Source organism: Dendrobates tinctorius, unplaced genomic scaffold (assembly GCF_039654945.1).
Source record: "Dendrobates tinctorius isolate UK_male_01 unplaced genomic scaffold, ASM3965494v1 ptg000236l, whole genome shotgun sequence".
Lineage (NCBI taxonomy): Eukaryota > Metazoa > Chordata > Amphibia > Anura > Dendrobatidae > Dendrobates > Dendrobates tinctorius.
Window position 1 is genome coordinate 5,238,173 of NW_027361903.1, and position 14,743 is coordinate 5,252,915.

At 50.3% G+C, this 14,743-nt stretch overlaps 1 protein-coding gene across 3 annotated transcripts in view; it reads left to right on the forward strand.

The window, feature by feature from the left end:
* Positions 1 to 14,743, forward strand: part of NRAP (nebulin related anchoring protein) — a 188,470-nt gene that overhangs the window by 47,618 nt on the left and 126,109 nt on the right. For all 3 annotated transcript variants that reach the window (XM_073556640.1, XM_073556641.1, XM_073556642.1), the window contains 6 exons: positions 1,398 to 1,502; positions 1,573 to 1,680; positions 4,156 to 4,251; positions 4,770 to 4,874; positions 8,690 to 8,806; positions 9,048 to 9,152. In XM_073556640.1, coding sequence (XP_073412741.1) covers positions 1,398 to 1,502; positions 1,573 to 1,680; positions 4,156 to 4,251; positions 4,770 to 4,874; positions 8,690 to 8,806; positions 9,048 to 9,152 — 636 coding nt within the window. The remainder of the gene's footprint in view (positions 1 to 1,397; positions 1,503 to 1,572; positions 1,681 to 4,155; positions 4,252 to 4,769; positions 4,875 to 8,689; positions 8,807 to 9,047; positions 9,153 to 14,743) is intronic.

Here is a 14,743-nt window from a genome sequence, read left to right on the forward strand (position 1 = left end):
CCCCATCATACACTGCAATGTAAGTGCCTCATCATACACCGCAACGTAAGTGCCCCATCATACACCGCAATGTAAGTGCCTCATCATACACCGCAATGTAAGTGCCCCATCATACACCGCAATGTAAGTGCCTCATCATACACTGCAATGTAAGTGCCTCATCATACACCGCAATGTAAGTGCCCCATCATACACCGCAATGTAAGTGCCTCATCATACACTGCAATGTAAGTGCCCCATCATACACCGCAATGTAAGTGCCCCATCATACACCGCAATGTAAGTGCCTCATCATACACCGCAACGTAAGTGCCCCATCATACACCGCAATGTAAGTGCCTCATCATACACCGCAATGTAAGTGCCCCATCATACACCGCAATGTAAGTGCCCCATCATACACTGCAATGTAAGTGCCTCATCATACACCGCAATGTAAGTGCCCCATCATACACCGCAATGTAAGTGCCTCATCATACGCTGCAATGTAAGTGCCCCATCATACACCGCAATGTAAGTGCCTCATCATACACCGCAATGTAAGTGCCCCATCATACACCGCAATGTAAGTGCCTCATCATACACTGCAATGTAAGTGCCCCATCATACACCGCAATGTAAGTGCCCCATCATACACTGCAATGTAAGTGCCTCATCATACACTGGAATGTAAGTGCCCCATCATACACTGCAATGTAAGTGCCTCATCATACACCGCAATGTAAGTGCCCCATCATACACCGCAATGTAAGTGCCTCATCATACACTGCAATGTAAGTGCCCCATCATACACCGCAATGTAAGTGCCTCATCATACACCGCAATGTAAGGGCCCCATCATACACCGCAATGTAAGTGCCCCATCATACACCGCAATGTAAGTGCCCCATCATACACCGCAATGTACGTGCCCCATCACACACAGCAATGTAAGTGCCCCATCATACACCGCAATGTAAGGGCCCGTCACACACAGCGAGATCTCTAATTTTGTGACACACATCAGCGACAGTCCCCCCCCCCGCCGGCCGGGTATCGCTGATCGCTCTCGAACGTCCTGGGCCATTTTTTGATCGTCGGTCTCCCGCTGGGCAGCAGACATCGCTGCGTGTGACAGCGAGAGACCAACGATCAGCGACGCTGGACGCTAGAATCCAAGGTAAGCAGAGGGAAGCCAGGAGCCGCGCGGCGCTCAGTTTCCCGCTGTTTACCCTGGATGGCAGCGCGCTCGCTGGTCCTGATCGCTGCCTGTCTATGTGACAGCTCGCCAGCCATCAGCTATGTCCCAGCGATCCCATCCACGCCGGATCCTCGGTGGGATCGCTGGGACATTGAAGCGTGTGACCGGGCTTTAAGTGCCCCCCAATGCTGCACACACAATGTATTATCTGTCACAGGTGGAATACAAGCGTGGGCACGAGGAGCGGGTTTCGCAGTACACCAGTGTAGTGGACACAAAGGATATTCTACACGCCAAGTCTGGAGGACAGCACCGCAGTGATGTGAGTACCACAGCTCCCCCTGCAGCCCAGCGGCGTCATCACACCCTGACACTTTTCTTTTCTCTCCTAGATAAAATACACAGAAGACTTTGAAGAGAAGAGGGGGAAGGGCAGCTACCCAGCACTGATCACCCCAGGCTACCAGATTGCCAAGAAGGCTAATGAGCTGGCCAGTGATGTAAGCTTTGCACCAAGTGGTTCCTATGAAACTAAAATACCAGTTATGGCCACAAGATGCCGATGTAGATCCTTTACTACAAACGTCGTCTGTATATATTGATATAAGAGTGGCTGTATAAACCTGTATATAGTGAGATCATCTCAGAGGTGACTTAAAAAATCTGTATGTACTGAGCTCCCCCTAGTGGTGACAGTATAAATATGTATGTAGCGAGCTCCCCCTAGTGGTGACAGTATAAATCTGTATGTAGTGAGCTCCCCCTAGTGGTGACTATAAATTTGTACAGTTGGGGCCAAAAGTATTGACACCCCTGCAATTCTGTCAGATAATACTCAGTTTCTTCCTGAAAATGATTGCAAACACAAATTCTTTGGTATTATTATCTTCATTTAATTTGTCTTAAATGAAAAAACACAAAAAGAATTGTCCTAAAGCCAAATTGGATATAATTCCACACCAAACATAAAAAAGAGGGTGGACAAAAGTATTGGCACTGTTTGAAAAATCATGTGATGCTTCTGTAATTTGTGTAATTAACAGCACCGGTAACTTACCTGTGGCACCTAACAGGTGTTGGCAATAACTAAATCACACTTGCAGCCAGGTGACATGGATTAAAGTTGACTCAACCTCTGTCCTGTGTCCTTGTGTGTACCACATTGAGCATGGAGAAAAGAAAGAAGACCAAAGAACTGTCTGAGGACTTGAGAAACCAAATTGTGAGGAAGCATGAGCAATCTCAAGGCTACAAGTCCATCTCCAAAGACCTGAATGTTCCTGTGTCTACCGTGTGCAGTGTCATCAAGAAGTGTAAAGCCCATGGCACTGTGGCTAACCTCCCTAGATGTGGACAGAAAAGAACAATTGACAAGAGATTTCAACGCAAGATTGTGCGGATGTTGGATAAAGAACCTCGACTAACATCCAAACAAGTTCAAGCTGCCCTGCAGTCCGAGGGTACAACAGTGTCAACCCGTACTATCCGTCGGTGTCTGAATGAAAAGGGACTGTATGGTAGGAGACCCAGGAAGACCCCACTTCTTACCCCGAGACATAAAAAAGCCAGGCTGGAGTTTGCCAAAACTTACCTGAAAAGCCTAAAACGTTTTGGAAGAATGTTCTCTGGTCAGATGAGACAAAAGTAGAGCTTTTTGGGCAAAGGCATCAACATAGAGTTTACAGGAGAAAAAAGAGGCATTCAAAGAAAAGAACACTGTCCCTACAGTCAAACATGGCGGAGGTTCCCTGATGTTTTGGGGTTGCTTTGCTGCCTCTGGCACTGGACTGCTTGACTGTGTGCATGGCATTATGAAGTCTGAAGACTACCAACAAATTTTGCAGCATAATGTAGGGCCCAGTGTGAGAAAGCTGGGTCTCCCTCAGAGGTCATGGGTCTTCCAGCAGGACAAAGACCCAAAACACACTTCAAAAAGCCCTAGAAAATGGTTTGAGAGAAAGCACTGGAGACTTCTAAGGTGGCCAGCAATGAGTCCAGACCTGAATCCCAGAGAACACCTGTGGAGAGATCTAAAAATGGCAGTTTGGAGAAGGCATCCTTCTAATATCAGGGACCTGGAGCAGTTTGCCAAAGAAGAATGGTCTAAAATTCCAGCAGAGCATTGTAAGAAACTCATTGATGGTTACCGGAAGCGGTTGGTCGCAGTTATTTTGGCTAAAGGTTGTGCAACCAAGTATTAGGCTGAGGGTGCCAATACTTTTGTCCGGCCCATTTTTGGAGTTTTGTGTGAAATGATCAATGTTTTGCTTTTTGCTTCATTCTCTTTTGTGTTTTTTCATTTAAGACAAATTAAATGAAGATAATAATACCAAAGAATTTGTGTTTGCAATCATTTTCAGGAAGAAACTGAGCATTATCTGACAGAATTGCAGGGGTGTCAATACTTTTGGCCACAGCTGTATGTAGTGAGCTCCCCCTTGTGGTGACAGTATAAATCTGTATGTAGTGAGCTCCCTCTAGTGGTGACTGTATAAATCTGTATGTAGTGAGCTCCCTCTAGTGGTGACTGTATAAATCTGTATGTAGTGAGCTCCCTCTAGTGGTGACTGTATAAATCTGTATGTAGTGAGCTCCCTCTAGTGGTGACTGTATAAATCTATAAGTAGTGAGCTCGCTCTAGTTGTGACTGTATATATCTGTATGTAGTGAGCTCCCCCCTAGTGGTGACTGTATATATCTGTATGTAGTGAGCTCCCCCTAGTGGTGACTGTATATATCTGTATGTAGTGAGCTCCCCCTAGTGGTGACTGCAAGTAGCTAGAATTTCATAATTTAACTTGGACACAGATACAGGCTGTGACGCTGTTAATGCCCTGTGCTTACGGTAGATGCAGGAGGGTCAGGCCCGGCCGTGGATGGTGGGGTATGCAGTAGATGCAGTCGGTATTTTTGTGGCCGCTGTGTTACGGCAGAGTCCTGGTGTCATTTCCTCCTTCCTCTTGTCTCTGCGGCAGGTGAAGTATCACCAGCGATATCAGAGGGAGATGAAGGGTAAAACAGGCGCAACAGATGTCTCCTCCGCCAGACGGAGTACGGAGCAGCTGAGCCAGGTAGGCGATGAGACACGAGGGTGCAGAGCTGTCAGTCACCGCACGTCCACCCGTCCGTCGCCGCCATCTCCCAGGACACGGCAGAAATCAAAGACTGACGGCAGCGTGTTCGATCAGATGCTTAGAGCCCATTATGTGATCAGACGTCCGTCTCTCCCTGGCGGCGCGGCGCTCCTCCACTCCCTGGATCCAGTTATATGAGGTCCCACATGAGTCTCTTATAAAACTAATGTAGTGGTGAATCATTTCTAGATAGGAGCCGGACAGTCCGGTGCAGGCGACTCTCCATACAAGTCACAACGGGAAACTCCACATTATACCTGTACCGTGTTGTGTCCTGGTTGTATCTTTCTGTTCCACCACTAGGGAGCGCTGTCAGTAGTTTATTTTCCCCACACTGCACCTGTGTATCCATCCCATGACATTACACCAGAAATACAATGTAACTGTGTGATGGTGACTCTGGTGGAGTCCTGGTTACATTACTCACTGCTGATCCATCTTCTATGTGGATGCAGGAATATGATGAGGATCTGGAGGAGTACAGGGGCAAGGGCAGCTTTCCAGCAATGATCACCCCAGCTTATCTCAGCGCCAAAAAGGCCAATGACATCGCCAGTGATGTGAGTATTGTGTCAGGGGAAACTTTGTAATTGAGGAGAGGTATGTGAATAACTGAAGTATGGATGATCAGTATATGTATGACCAGTGTATGGATGATCGGTGTATGTATGACTGGTGTATGTATGATCGCTGTATGTATGACTGGTGTATGAATGATCGGTGTATGTATGACTGGTGTATGTATGATCGCTGTATGTATGACGGGTGTATGGATGATTGATGTATGTATGACGGGTGTATGAATGATCGGTGTATGTATGACTGGTGTATGGATGATTGATGTATGTATGACGGGTGTATGGATGATTGATGTATGTATGACGGGTGTATGGATGATTGATGTATGTATGACTGGTGTATGGATGATCGGTATATGTATGACTGGTGTATGGATGATCGGTGTATATGTGACTGGTGTATGGATGATCGATGTATGTATGACTGGTGCATGGATGATCGGTGTATGTATGACTGGTGTATGGATGATCGGTGTATATGTGACTGGTGTATGGATGATCGATGTATGTATGACTGGTGTATGGATGATCAATGTATGTATGACTGGTGCATGGATGATTGCTGTATGTATGACTGGTGTATGAATGATCAGTGTATGTATGACTGGTGTATGTATGATCGCTGTATGTATGACGGGTGTATGGATGATTGATGTATGTATGACGGGTGTATGGATGATCGGTGTATGTATGACTGGTGTATGTATGATCGCTGTATGTATGACGGGTGTATGGATGATTGATGTATGTATGACGGGTGTATGGATGATTGATGTATGTATGACGGGTGTATGGATGATCGGTATATGTATGACTGGTGTATGGATGATCGGTGTATGTATGACTGGTGTATGGATGATCGGTGTATATGTGACTGGTGTATGGATGATCGATGTATGTATGACTGGTGCATGGATGATCGGTGTATGTATGACTGGTGTATGGATGATCAATGTATGTATGACTGGTGCATGGATGATTGCTGTATGTATGACTGGTGTATGGATGATCGGTGTATGTATGACTGGTGTATGGATGATCGGTGTATATGTGACTGGTGTATGGATGATTGATGTATGTATGACTGGTGCATGGATGATTGCTGTATGTATGACTGGTGTATGGATGATCAGTATATGTATGACTGGTGCATGGATGATCGGTGTATGTATGACTGGTGTATGGATGATCAATGTATGTATGACTGGTGCATGGATGATCGGTGTATGTATGACTGGTGTATGGATGATCGGTATATGTATTACTGGTGTATGGATGATCGGTATATGTATGACTGGTGTATGGATGATCGGTGTATGTATGACTGGTGTATGGATGATCAATGTATGTATGACTGGCGTATGGATGATTGCTGTATGTATGACTGGTGTATGGATGATTGGTGTATGTATGACTGGTGTATGGATGATCGGTATATGTATGACTGGTGTATGGATGATCGGTATATGTATTACTGGTGTATGGATGATTGGTTTATGTATGACTGGTGTATGGATGATCGGTATATGTATGACTGGTGTACAGATGATCGGTGTATGTATGACTGGTGTATGGATGATCAATGTATGTATGACTGGTGTATGGATGATCAATGTATGTATGACTGGTGTATGGATGATCGGTATATGTATTACTGGTGTATGGATGATTGGTTTATGTATGACTGGTGTATGGATGATCAGTATATGTATGACTGGTGCATGGATGATCGGTGTATGTATGACTGGTGTATGGATGATCAATGTATGTATGACTGGTGTATGGATGATCGGTATATGTATTACTGGTGTATGGATGATTGGTTTATGTATGACTGGTGTATGGATGATCAGTATATGTATGACTGGTGCATGGATGATCGGTGTATGTATGACTGGTGTATGGATGATCAATGTATGTATGACTGGTGTATGGATGATTGCTGTATGTATGACTGGTGTATGGATGATTGGTGTATGTATGACTGGTGTATGGATGATCGGTATATGTATGACTGGTGTATGGATGATCGGTATATGTATTACTGGTGTATGGATGATTGGTTTATGTATGACTGGTGTATGGATGATCGGTATATGTATGACTGGTGTACAGATGATCGGTTTATGTATGACTGGTGTATGAATGATCAGTGTATGTATGACTGGTGTATGGATGATCGATGTATGTATGACTGGTGTATGGATGATTGCTGTATGTATGACTGGTGTATGGAGCATAGGTATATGTATGACTGGTGTATGGATGATCGATGTATGTATGACTGGTGTATGGATGATTGGTTTATGTATGACTGGTGTATGGATGATCGGTATATGTATGACTGATGTACGGATGATCGGTTTATGTATGACTGGTGTATGAATGATCGGTTTATGTATGACTGGTATATGGATGATCGGTATATGTATGACTGATGTATGGATGATTGGTTTATGTATGACTGGTGTATGGATGATCAGTGTATGTATGACTGGTGTATGGATGATCGATGTATGTATGACTGGTGTATGGATGATTGCTGTATGTATGACTGGTGTATGGAGCATAGGTATATGTATGACTGGTGTATGGATGATCGATGTATGTATGACTGGTGTATGGATGATTGGTTTATGTATGACTGGTGTATGGATGATCGGTGTATGTATGACTGGTGTATGGATGATCGGTATATGTATGACTGGTGTATGGATGATCGGTGTATGTATGACTGGTGTATGGATGATCGGTGTATGTATGACTGGTGTATGGATGATCGGTGTATGTATGACTGGTGTATGGAGCATAGGTATATGTATGACTGGTGTATGGATGACTGGTGTACGTATAACTGTATATATAGTATGACATCAGTGTATGTATCATTAATGCAAGAAGAATTGGTGTAGTGTGACTGATGTATGTATTATTTATGTACGGAGTATACATGTAAGAATGACAGAGGTATGTGTGTCTGATGTATTGGTATATGTGTGACCAATGCATGGAGTATAGGTGTATTCATGTCTAATGTATGGAGGACAGGTATGTGTATAACTGAGGTATAGAGTATATATGTACATATGACTGGTTAATGGAGTTTGGGTGTATGCATGATTAACTTATGGCTGACAGATGTATGTATGATTGATGTAGACAAAAACATGAGGGGCGTTCCAGCTGATAAAATTTCTTGCTTTATTGAAAAAATTAAAATAGTGCAGCGGCTTACGCCTCAAGAATGGATGGATGTGCAATGAGGCACTGGAATAACAGCTACGTGTTTCGACCCCGACCCTAAAGCTGTGCTGTGATAAAGACTCATGTAGGGCGAAACGCGTAGCTGTTATTCCAGTGCCTCATTGCACATCCATCCATTCTTGAGGAGTAAGCCGCTGCACTATTTTAATTTTTTCAATAAAGCAAGAAATTTTATCAGCTGGAACGCCCCTCATGTTTTTGTCTACTATCAACTATCGTTTGGTCCAGACGAGGCTCCGTGCTGTGGCTGGTGAGCTGGCTAAGGCTTCTTTTAGCTCATTTTTTTTTTTATTTGTATGATTGATGTATGCATGGTTGTTTTATATATGATTTATTTAAGTAAAATAGGAGTATGTATGATTGATGCATGGATGATAGGTGTGTGTATGATTACTGTATAGATAAGTGAACGTATGAGTGATATATGTATGATCGATGTATGGATGATCAGGTGTATGGGTGATGGGTGTATGGATGATCGGCTGCTCATCTCTGTGTAGCCATTGAATCCATGGTTTATGGGTGTATTTCAGATTAAATATAAGAAGGACCTCTGCAGGATGCGGGGCGCTGCCCAGTACCACACCCTGACCGCAGAGGACAACCTGGCACTGAGACAAGCCCAGAACGTGAACAAACTCGTCAGTGAGGTGAGTGCCCGGTCCTAAGGGGCCATCACATGGGGCCTATACCACCATGGGACATGGGGGGCTCCACCAACAACCTTCCTGGTCATATCCAGCATAGAAGAAGCGGCAGTGGCCACCTCTCCATATACGGCCCCCACATGGGGTGCAGGTTTATGGGGTCTGGTCTTGCCCTGGTAAGATCGGGCAGTCTGGACCACCAGACTCTGTAATGACCCTGCTTCCTCATCTCGGTGTCTTCCAGGTGGGATACAAGAAGGACTTGGAGAACAGTAAGGGGCACAGCATTAACTACTGCGAGACGCCCCAATTCCAGAGCGTCAATAAGATCTCCAAATACACCAGTGATGTAAGTACAGCCCCAAGACCGGCGCTATGCCCCCCACTCTGAGCGTTCACTGTGTGCACCCCCGATTGTTTGCTCTTAAAGGGATATTCTATGTTCAGTATATAAAGTCACCCTTGGTGCACGGAGACGTTCCTCAATCTTCCCAAACCAATTCCTCTCTGTGTTCAAGATCTCTGCTTGCTTGAAATCCACGTAATCCATGAGAAGCCAGAAGTCTGTGTGCAGCCGTTCACGTCCTCCTAACCTGGTGTCTGGGAACGTTATGATGGCAATGATTTATTTCCTAGCTTTTCTTTCTTTTTATGTAGCGCTAACATATTCCGCAGCATTCTTCAGTTTGCACACATTATCATCACTGTCCCCGATGGGGCTCACAATCTAAATCCCTATCAGTCTTTGGAGTGTGGGAGGAAACCGGAGAACCCGGAGGAAACCCACGCAAACACGGGGAGAACATACAAACTCCTTGCAGATGTTGTCCTTGGTGGGATTCGAACCCAGGACCCCAGCGCTGCAGTGCTAACCACTGAGCCACCGTGCTAGCTCTGTATAGTGTCCCATCCCGTGCACGACAAAATGAGGAGATATTTCAGATGACAAATCTTCCACCGTTTTGTGTACACAGCTCGTGTGCAGAGTTCTGTGTCTCCATGGTTACAGACTACATATGAAGAGCATAGTCAGGTCCTGCAGTCATGTGGGAGTCGCATCATTCCTTACACGTGATTGTCGGGTCTGACTACACAATGCGCAGAGCTCTGTACCGCGATCCGCTGCGTATAGAGCAACAGGCGGTCAGCGACTAATAACTATCAGGAAGAATAAACAAAAAAAGTTGCACTCTGTCGTGCTAAATCAATATGAATAACAATACTGCTTCTGGATACTAGGAAAAAAAGTGAGACGCCTAGTACATAATTTGGCCAATTTATGCCTGCCCAGCAACGAAAAACAAGGTGGTCTCAAAACTGCTGGGTCCTAACGTGTCTAGTGTGAATACCTCCCTAAAGACTGAAGCCTGAATTCCTTGGTGAATGTGGACACCTCTCTTCCCAGTCTGATTTTATGGGTTGGTGGGATCCTGTTGCAATTAAAATCCCCCACATGCTGGAGGGCGGAGTGCTCGGTCAGAGAGCTAATGAACACTGACTGGCACTTCCAAGCTAATGTGAACAGGTGCAAACTAGGAGCAGCCACCTCCATATCCAATATACAAAGGAAGTTGCATTCTGTAGCGCTAAAGCACGTCAGTATGAAATCTGACTAGCAACACTGCTTCTGGATACAAGGAAAAAACAGGTCCTGGTCGTTGGTTGCTGGGCAGGCATGAATTGGCCAAATTATGTGCTAAGCGTCTCATTTTTTTCCTAGTATCCTGAAGCCGTATAGCTATTCATATTTCATACTGACATGCTTTAAGCACGATGGAGGGCAGCTTTTTTCATGTATTGTATATGGAGATGGCTGCTCCTGGTATGCACCTGTTCACACTAGCTTGGAAGTGCCAATCAGTCTTTTGTCATTAGTAATCAGAAAAAAAAGGTCCAGTAAGAAATAATAACGCAGCGCCCCCGAACCTCTCCCACATTAGATCAATGTTCCTCCATGTCACCTGTAATTTGGGAGAAAAATCTGATTTCTGTAGAAATCACTGTCCTGTGAAGCTTTGAGAGGACATCACAGGAGGTGCGGCCTGATGACATGCCCAGAAGAGGCCGGAGAGAGGCAGGTGTGAGGCCAAGGAGAGGCCGGAGAGAGGCAGGTGTGAGGCCCAGAAGAGGCCGGAGAGAGGCAGGTGTGCGGCCCAGAAGAGGCCGCAGAGAGGCAGGTGTGCGGCCCAGAAGAGGCCGCAGAGAGGCAGGTGTGCGGCCCAGAAGAGGCCGCAGAGAGGCAGGTGTGCGGCCCAGAAGAGGCCGGAGAGAGACAGGTGTGAGGCCAAGGAGAGGCCGGAGAGAGGCAGGTATGCGGCCCAGGAGAGGCCGGAGAGAGGCAGGTGTGCGGCCCAGGAGAGGCCGCAGAGAGGCAGGTGTGCGGCCCAGGAGAGGCCGGAGAGAGGCAGGTGTACGGCCCAGGAGAGGCCGGAGAGAGGCAGGTGTACGGCCCAGGAGAGGCCGGAGAGAGGCAGGTGTACGGCCCAGGAGAGGCCGGAGAGAGGCAGGTGTGCGGCCCAGGAGAGGCCGGAGAGAGGCAGGTGTACGGCCCAGGAGAGGCCGGAGAGAGGCAGGTGTACGGCCCAGGAGAGGCCGGAGAGAGGCAGGTGTACGGCCCAGGAGAGGCCGGAGAGAGGCAAGTGTGAGGCCCAGGAGAGGCCGGAGAGAGGCAAGTGTGAGGCCAAGGAGAGGCTGGAGAGAGGCAGGTGTGCGGCCCAGGAGAGGCCGGAGAGAGGCAGGTGTACGGCCCAGGAGAGGCAAGTGTGAGGCCAAGGAGAGGCCGGAGAGTCTGGAGAGAGGCAGGTGTACGGCCCAGGAGAGGCTGGAGAGAGGCAGGTGTACGGCCCGGGAGAGGCCGGAGAGAGGCAGGTGTGAGGCCAAGGAGAGGCCGGAGAGAGGCAGGTGTGAGGCCAAGGAGAGGCCGGAGAGTCTGGAGAGAGGCAGGTGTACGGCCCAGGAGAGGCCGGAGAGAGGCAGGTGTACGGCCCGGGAGAGGCCGGAGAGAGGCAGGTGTGAGGCCAAGGAGAGGACAGAGAGAGGCAGGTGTGAGGCCAAGGAGAGGCCGGAGAGAGACAGGTGTGCGGCCCAGGAGAGGCCGGAGAGAGGCAGGTGTACGGCCCAGGAGAGGCCGGAGAGAGGCAGGTGTGCGGCCCAGGAGAGGCCGGAGAGAGGCAGGTGTGCGGCCCAGGAGAGGCCGGAGAGAGGCAGGTGTACGGCCCAGGAGAGGCCGGAGAGAGGCAGGTGTACGGCCCAGGAGAGGCCGCAGAGAGGCAGGTGTACGGCCCAGGAGAGGCCGGAGAGAGGCAGGTGTACGGCCAGGGAGAGGCCGCAGAGAGGCAGGTGTGCGGCCCAGAAGAGGCCGGAGAGAGACAGGTGTGCGGCCCAGGAGAGGCCGGAGAGAGGCAGGTGTGCGGCCCAGGAGAGGCTGGAGAGAGGCAGGTGTACGGCCAGGGAGAGGTCGGAGAGAGGCAGGTGTGAGGCCAAGGAGAGGCCGGAGAAAGGCAGGTGTACGGCCAAGGAGAGGCCGGAGAGAGGCAGGTGTGAGGCCAAGGAGAGGCCGGAGAGAGGCAGGTGTGCGGCCCAGGAGAGGCCGGAGAGAGGCAGGTGTGCGGCCCGGTAGAGGCCGGAGAGAGGCAGGTGTGCGGCCCGGTAGAGGCCGGAGAGAGACAGGTGTAAGGCCCAGGAGAGGCCAGAGAGAGGCAGGTGTGCGGCCAAAGAGAGGCCAGAGAGAGGCAGGTGTGCGGCCAAAGAGAGGCCGGAGAGAGGCAGGTGTACGGCCAAGGAGAGGCCGGAGAGAGACAGGTGTACGGCCCAGGAGAGGCCAGAGAGAGGCAGGTGTGCGGCCCAGGGGAGACAAGAGAGAGACAGGTGTGCGGCCCAGGAGAGGCCGGAGAGAGGCAGGTGTACGGCCAAGGAGAGGCCGGAGAGAGGCAGGTGTGCGGCCAAGGAGAGGACAGAGAGAGGCAGGTGTGAGGCCAAGGAGAGGCCGGAGAGAGACAGGTGTGCGGCCCAGGAGAGGCCGGAGAGAGGCAGTTGTGCGGCCCAGGAGAGGCCGGAGAGAGGCAGGTGTACGGCCCAGGAGAGGCCGGAGAGAGGCAGGTGTGCGGCCCAGGAGAGGCCGGAGAGAGGCAGGTGTACGGCCAGGGAGAGGCCGCAGAGAGGCAGGTGTACGGCCCAGGAGAGGCCGGAGAGAGGCAAGTGTGAGGCCAAGGAGAGGCCGGAGAGAGGCAGGTATGCGGCCCAGGAGAGGCCGGAGAGAGGCAGGTGTGCGGCCCAGGAGAGGCCGGAGAGAGGCAGGTGTACGGCCCAGGAGAGGCCGGAGAGAGGCAGGTGTGCGGCCCAGGAGAGGCCGGAGAGAGGCAGGTGTGCGGCCCAGGAGAGGCCGGAGAGAGGCAGGTGTACGGCCCAGGAGAGGCAAGTGTGAGGCCAAGGAGAGGCCGGAGAGTCTGGAGAGAGGCAGGTGTACGGCCTAGGAGAGGCTGGAGAGAGGCAGGTGTACGGCCCAGGAGAGGCCGGAGAGAGGCAGGTGTGCGGCCCAGGAGAGGCCGGAGAGAGGCAGGTGTGCGGCCCAGGAGAGGCCGGAGAGAGGCAGGTGTACGGCCCAGGAGAGGCAAGTGTGAGGCCAAGGAGAGGCCGGAGAGTCTGGAGAGAGGCAGGTGTACGGCCTAGGAGAGGCCGGAGAGAGGCAGGTGTGCGGCCCGGTAGAGGCTGGAGAGAGGCAGGTGTGCGGCCCGGTAGAGGCCGGAGAGAGGCAGGTGTGCGGCCCGGGAGAGGCCGGAGAGAGGCAGGTGTGCGGCCCAGGAGAGGCCGGAGAGAGGCAGGTGTGCGGCCAAGGAGAGGCCAGAGAGAGGCAGGTGTGCGGCCCAGGGGAGACCAGAGAGAGGCAGGTGTGCGGCCAAGGAGAGGCAGGTGTGAGGCCCAGGAGAGGCGGAGAGAGGCAGGTGTGCGGCCCAGGAGAGGCCGGAGAGAGGCAGGTGTGCGGCCCGGGAGAGGCCGGAGAGAGGCAGGTGTGCGGCCCGGGAGAGGCCGGAGAGAGGCAGGTGTGCGGCCCAGGAGAGGCCGGAGAGAGGCAGGTGTGCGGCCAAGGAGAGGCCAGAGAGAGGCAGGTGTGCGGCCAAGGAGAGGCAGGTGTGAGGCCCAGGAGAGGCGGAGAGAGGCAGGTGTGCGGCCCAGGAGAGGCCGGAGAGAGGCAGGTGTGCGGCCCAGGGGAGACCAGAGAGAGGCAGGTGTGCGGCCCAGGAGAGGCTGGAGAGAGGCAGGTGTGCGGCCCAGGAGAGGCCGGAGAGAGGCAGGTGTGCGGCCCGGGAGAGGCCGGAGAGAGGCAGGTGTGCGGCCCGGGAGAGGCCGGAGAGAGGCAGGTGTGCGGCCCGGGAGAGGCCCAGAGACTGCACAGCAATGTCACAGGCAGTGTGTAAACTCCGCCCCCTGCAAGGAGAGACACGTGATTGGTTAGTAATGGTCTGACATCATATACAGGAAACAATGGAGATTGGAGGTTTTGTAGTTGTCATCACATTTACGCCTTAGGCCAGTTTCACACTTCAGTTATTTGACGTCAGTCAAAATCCGCCGTTTTTATGAAAAAACTGGCGGATCCGTTTTTTTCCCAATAGACTTGCATTAGCGGCGGATTTTGACTGATGGTCGTCCGTTTCATCTGTTTTTTGACGGATCCATTTGAATTTTATCGTCCGCCGGCTGGAGTAGACGGACAATGTCACGTTTTTTCCAACGGCGGAGCGCTATTTTAAACTGCGCATGCCCGGAAGATTTTCCCTCTCGTGAATTTTAACCCTAAACAGCGTTCTAGAAGCGGCGAAAAAATCTCTCTCTCTCCTCTTCCAGAGTCCTATTGCTTTAAATTTCATTGGTGTTGGCTGAAACGGATCCGTCAAAATAACGGTCCGGTGCATCCGTTTTTTTACTCTTTGGCAGATTTCA